General features: G+C 48.1%; 1 protein-coding gene across 1 annotated transcript in view; it reads right to left on the minus strand.

Annotated features, from left to right (window-relative positions):
• The window catches only part of Chsy3 (chondroitin sulfate synthase 3), a 222,202-nt gene extending 216,724 nt beyond the window's left edge, over positions 1-5,478 (minus strand). Inside the window, exons 1-2 of the mRNA XM_027400946.2 lie at positions 4,671-5,478; positions 1,694-1,977 (exon numbers count right to left, since the gene is read on the minus strand). Of these exons, the coding sequence (XP_027256747.1) occupies positions 1,694-1,977; positions 4,671-5,478 (1,092 nt within the window). The remainder of the gene's footprint in view (positions 1-1,693; positions 1,978-4,670) is intronic.
• Positions 5,479-6,320: the final 842 nt, after the last annotated feature.

Here is a 6,320-nt window from a genome sequence, read left to right on the forward strand (position 1 = left end):
ACATATTTCTCCCTTTTGTTTTCACTCATTCATTCCAAACATACTGTAATTTATCTTGCCATAAGATTAACTGAATGGACCTGAGCAGTGGTGGCACACACCTTTAATCCCAGCACTTGGGAGGCAGAGGCAGGTGGATCTCTGTGAGTTCGAGCCCAGTCTGGTCTACAAAGCTACACAGAGAAACCATGTCTCGAAAAAACAAAACGAAACAAAAATTAACTGAATATATTTCATACATTATACATTAAGCATGTGTTGCCTTACACACATAATTTTATTGTGGAGAGAATTTTTTATTGAGTTAGTGAAGTCACCTTTAGTGATAAAAGCTCTAACGCTTTGTTGTCAACCTTCTTCTAAATACCGTTGTTCTGTTTTTTTTTGAAGACAGTCTGACTACACATCTCAGGCTAACCTCAAATTCACAGTCCTCCCTCTTCAGGTTTGCAAGTGTTAGAATTACAGGAATGGATTACCAAAGCTAAAGGACAGTTTTATAAAATAAAATTTGCTATTTTATTATTAAAAGGAACTATTTACATAATCATCTAGATTTGCCTAATACATAATCCAAAACCATAATTATCAGGAAGTCCTTGTGTGTAATGATTATTCAGAATAACTCATTGAATTGTATCACAAAACATTTTATTTAAAAAACTAAATAAACTAAAGTGATATTATACTTCTGTAAGAAAAAAAAAAAAGAACCATACTATAGAACTTCGAGGTACAATCATTTCACGTGAAACATATTTTCATAAAATATGTCCTCCACACTAAATTTCTAAAATTGTTTAAGAAAACAAAAAAGTTAAAATGCAGTTTTAAACAGTGTCCACTGCATAGGTTAAATCAGATTAAACTTCAAATATCTGAAAACAAAACTGCATTAAAATTGCAATATATTATTTAAAAGTCAAATCAATTGTTACTAAGATTATCTTTCAGGAAATCTTAAAGGACAATTCATTTGATTTCAAAGTCAAATTCTAAAGGGAAAAGTTAAAAAAACCATGTCATAACAGTCCATACCTCTGATTATTCAAATAAGTCTGGCTGTTGATAAATTGTCACCAAAACAGACATAAATAAAGTCTAGAGAACAAGTGAAAATGCAGTTATGTGACACCCTCAGCCATTTCCCCAGATTGCTCACACACTATCAAACAGAGTGTTTAAAGTGTGGAAATGAACCTATTATGAATGACATATTGCTGACCTCCCACTAAGTGTTCAATTACCACTTGAAAGTTCCCAAAGAAACCAAATTTTAGCCATGTGAAAGCAAAGGGCTGTTATCATGTAAATAAGAAAAACAAGTGTTGGAACAGTACCAACTAATAAAAATTATACCGGAAAGAACTAAAATTAGCCCTCCTGTTAGAGACATCAAATGAATACACATGCATGTAAACACCAGAAAAAGCAAATACAAAGGGGTAGGGGGAATTGTATCTCACAGAGATAAAACCAAAATCTGCTCAAAGTTAATATTCATGCGAACAGCAAAACCTCAGATAGGTTTTGGGTCCAATAAAAAAGATGGATCCCACAATCATTCCCAAATTGATAAAGACGACTACTGTGAATTATTTAAGCAAATAAAGATAAGCAAAGAAGAGACAGGACTGTTGCCCAGGACATGAAGTGGCATGCACCCGTGTATTTGTCACATCTCAAGGCTTACCTCGTAAGACCAGACACACTGAGTCCCACCAAAGCGGCGAACACAGCGACCCACTTCCACGTCCTCGTGAGTGGTGTACATTTCTCTGAGACATTCGCCGATGTGAGGCACCATCCTTCTGAGAACTTCTCGGCTGAAGATCATGCCAGGTCCTCCCATGCAGAAGTTCTCCCCAGGCTCCAGCCCCAGCTTTCCAAGTTCTTCCGTATTCCCCAGGCCAGTCTGTCCCAGGTAGAGAGGCTTGCTGCTATTTAGGGACCTAAGAAATTCTTCTAATTTATCACCTACAAAGAGAAAGCCAAAAGTCACCGCCTTCCCTCATTTCACAGGCAATTTCTGTGTTCAATGGAGTGAAAGAACTTCCTCTGCCATTGTTCTTAACCTCAGTGCACACCTTACACTGCCAGAAGAAGAAACAATTCTTCTCCCTCCTATAATTTTTAAAACATAAACTTATGGTTATTTTTTAAATCTTAGTACAATTTAAACAAATCTAACAATCATCAAACTTGCACCAGAGCTGAGATAAGGATAAGGGGAGTAAAGATTTTTAGTATATTTGAAGTAAAAGAAAAAATATTCCTACAAATATAACACAATGTCAAACTCTGGTACTTGGTGGTGTTTGGGCAATCTAGCTAATAAAGTTGTCTTTGTGTACACATTTGTGTCTATACTCTTGCAGATAGGGGAGTGACATCATATGTACGCACTTGAAGGCCAGAGTTCAGCCCTAGGTGGTCTTCTTCTGGTTCCAGGCACCTTGTTTATGGAGACATTGTCTTTATAACTTGCCTGGAGCTATCCAAGTAGACTAGACTGGCAGGCCAGAGCTTATTCTGCCATGTCTAGCTTTTTTCTTTTTACATGGTTTTTGGGGATGCAACTCCGGTTCTGATGCCTACAAGGCAAGCACTTTGCCAATTTGACTACCTCCTTAGCTCCAATATCCATCTATAGGGTTTTATTTCTATAATTGACTTGGTTGGTTTCTTATTCATTAAACTTCAGGCAAATACAACCTACATTATTTAAGGGGGCATTTAAATGAAACTTCATCTTGAAACTGAACTTGGGAAGCATTTACTTTAGAGGGAAAAAGTCATGAACATTACAGTCAAAATAATGTGATAAACTGTCTTGTGGGTGGTAAATTGAAAAGAAAGGATGTAAGATAAAGCTCTGTAGCTGTAAGGAGTGCAAAGCATCTGATATTCTATATAGTAATATATCAGAATAAGCAGCCAGCCTCTTCACAGTCTTATTCAACCTTGGTACTCTGGGTTTTCGATTAACAGGACGTGTGTGACTGCTATCTCAATCCCATGTCACACCCTCTAGCTCTCAACAGGGATTAAAAAAAAAAAAAAAACTAAGACTGAGTTCTTAACACAAATGCTTTTTTTATTTTTAATAGAAACAATATGACTTTCAAAGATTTGAAGGACCATAATACTTCAAAGGATTAAGACAAATGACAGAAGTAGGCAGTATCAATGTACACTGCAAAGCACAGCCCTTTTGCCAGAAAACCTTTTGTGATTTTTGATGAGAAACAGAAGATAATTATCCCAAAGTCTAAGGACCACAAGGCAAGAAGTTAGCTGAAGTGTCAATACTTTTGAAAGTCACATTTTTCTGAATAAACTACAAATACCACATTTGAAGAATGCAATCATAATAGGTTTGTTTGCAGTTAACTATCAAAATCTCTCATTTCAAATGGCACCACCACAGTGATTCTGCTCCTCCCAACTCAAAACTCAGAACATCAACTGTTAACGTCAACTCCTTGTCCCAACGAAGGCCTTTGGATTTGCTTGGCCTAACATTTGGTGAAGGTTAACCTTGATCATGTCACATACATTTACAAATAGCCAGCACATACTGAGGAAGGGCTGCCCTCCACAGAACAAGAAGTCTGAAAGCTTGGAAAGCACAGATGCTTCTTTAGGATAAGCCCATTTCTTTCTTTGCAAACTTTTCCCACCTCTCCCACTGCCTGAAACAGAAAGATGTACTCCTGTGCTTTAAGGAACACTGAGCCATTGAGCTTAGAAATTCTCTAGCTAGAACCATGGACAATCTGGGGGGGGGGGGTCGGGGGCGGATCTGCCCTTTCCCGGACAAAGTTTCCTCATGCTGTGGCTGTATGATGTGGTTCTGGGTAGTTCTAGACTCTGTCAAACGCTGCAGCCACCAAGATGAATTGGAAAGTATCTACCACTGGTGTGCATGATGCAGCTTGCAGCTATAAGGGTCTGTGTAAGTGTAAACTCCTTCAACCTTTCTTCTCCACCTGACCTTTGGGGAGCTCCACCCATCGCCTCTGTGTTGTTTTGTTTTGTTTTTCAAGTGTGTCAGAGAATGGCGAACAGCTAGCATGCTGGGCTGGTGGGAGTATCCTAGGTCTCAGTGTGGGGTAAGTTTCTAAAGGCAACAGAATGTTCAAACACGCGTCTGGGACATTAAAAGATGGTTATCCTCAACTCCAGCGGCTCTAAAACTGGTCTAGACCAAGCTGAAAAAAAAGAGCAAGGGAGTAAAGCAGCAACACGAAATCTCCAGCCCTGCCCTAGCCAGCATCCTGCATCTTGCTTTCCTCTAGCCAGGACACGCCCCTCTGGACAGATTTGGGAAACTATCACCTACTTGGGGGAGGGGCGAGCATGGCTTTGGAGTTAGCTCTAAAATCCCTTTCTTCGTCTTTCAAGTAGGGACCTGAGCCAGGCGGAAGGAACAACACACAGCAAGAGCAAAGTGAATAAAGCTGAGCAGGTATGAGGAGGGTCCAGACTGCAGAAGAGGAGGAGCAGGCTAAGAATGGTGGGCGGATGCGAGGGGTGGGGACAGTGGGCCAGGGGCTGCAGAAGCCCAGAGCAAGTGCTGGCAGAGAAGCAGTGGAGGGGCTGGGGTTGACATCAGGAAAAGGAATCTGGAGGTGGGCAGCGGGGGACAGTTAGCACTGGGAGGTCACCTTTGATGTAGACGTCGTCGTCTGCGCGCATGAACCACTCATACTTGTCCAGGTAGTGGTCGTGCATGTACTTGATCATCATGAAGGACTTTTTCTGGGGAGGGTAGGAATCGTCGACCCCTGGCAGCGCGATGACAGGCAAAGGTGGAGGGGGCTGGCCGAGCGCGGCACTGGGAGACTGCTGACTGGAAAAGAACTCCACGCGGCCAGGGATGAAGCGCGCCCAGGTCCTCTGCGCGGCCAGCGCGCGGCTGCCCAGGTACTTCTGCGCGGTCATCACACCCACGTACAGGAAGTCCCCAGGTCCGGAGCTCGGGGCAGCGGCGCCCCCATCACCGCTGCCGTTGTGGCTGGTCCCCGGCCGGCCACCCTTCCGAGGGCCAGCCGCGCCCCCGTCCTCCTCCTCGGGTACCCCTTTGGCAGCTGGAGCGCCGGGAAGAGCCGTCGCACCTTCGGGTTTGTGTCCTCGCCTCCTCTGCGGCAGCGAAGCTGGCTGCTGCCCGGGGCTGCTCCGAAAACTGGGACCTCCGGGCGCCGCCTCCGGCCGCTGCGGCCCCTGGAGCTCCTGGCTGGCAGGGGGCGGCGACTGCTCTAGCCGCGGCTGGGACTGGGGCTGGGGGAGCGGCTGCTGCGCGCCCGCGCGGGGCCCGGTGGCCAAGCGGCCGTAGTAGGAGCAGAGGCTGGAACCGTGTCGCCTCCTCTCGCTCAGCTCGGCCACACGGGGGGCGATGAGCCAGGACGCGGCGGTGAAGCCCAGGACCAACCCCAGAGCTACGCTCACCCACGGGCGGCGGGAGCGCACGGCCATCGCGGCAGCCCGGGGCTCGGAGGCAGATTGGGCGGTGTGGGCGATGTCGCGGGTCCCCTAGGCTGGCTGCCGCCCCAGCTGGGTCTCTGTGACCCCAGCCCGGACCGTGGAACACCGCTTGGGTGCCAACGCGGGCTGACTATCGCCACGCCGAGCTGCCGGCGCTGCGCTGCAGCTCCAAGCGAGGCGACCGCTCTGCTCTGCGCTAGGGCTCCCGCCGAGGGTCGGGAGTGAAACTTCGGCAGCGGCGGAGGTGGCGGCGGCGGCCGCGAGAGGAGCTGCAGGAGGAGGAGCGGCGGCGGCAACGCGTCCGCTTCTCGGCTGCCACCCTGTCACAGGCGCGCCTGGTCCCTCCTCCTCCCGGAGCCTCCGCCCTCGCTCCCCGCCTCCCTCCCACCCGCCGCCCGGCTCCGGACCGGCCCGAAGGAGGGGCCACCCGCGCCGTGGCAGGCAGGCGTGGGGAAGAGCGGGTCGTGGTATTTCCCCGTCAACCGGCCTTGGACGCCCCCCAGCCAGCGCCTGGTTCGGCCAGCCTCCTCTCCGGAAGGAAACGACGCCTGTGTGGCCACCTCCGGCTTCCAGCGCGGCGGTCCCCTGATCTCCCCTCCTTTGGCTCCTGCTTTGGGTCTTGTCCCGCCCCCGCCCCGCCCTCCTGACCCGGCTTCCCCGGCCTGGGCTGCGCTCCTGCGGGTACCCTGCCCCGCTGGGTTTCTCCGTGGAGCCAGCCAGAATCCCTGATCCCTCAGCAAGAGCGCATTAATGTGGGTAGGCTACCCTGTCCCATCCCACTGCCCGTGGCGTCCTGGTGTGACCCTCTCCCACTGTGCCCCGCCCGGGGTCCG

This window comes from Cricetulus griseus, chromosome 2, assembly GCF_003668045.3.
Source record: "Cricetulus griseus strain 17A/GY chromosome 2, alternate assembly CriGri-PICRH-1.0, whole genome shotgun sequence".
Lineage (NCBI taxonomy): Eukaryota > Metazoa > Chordata > Mammalia > Rodentia > Cricetidae > Cricetulus > Cricetulus griseus.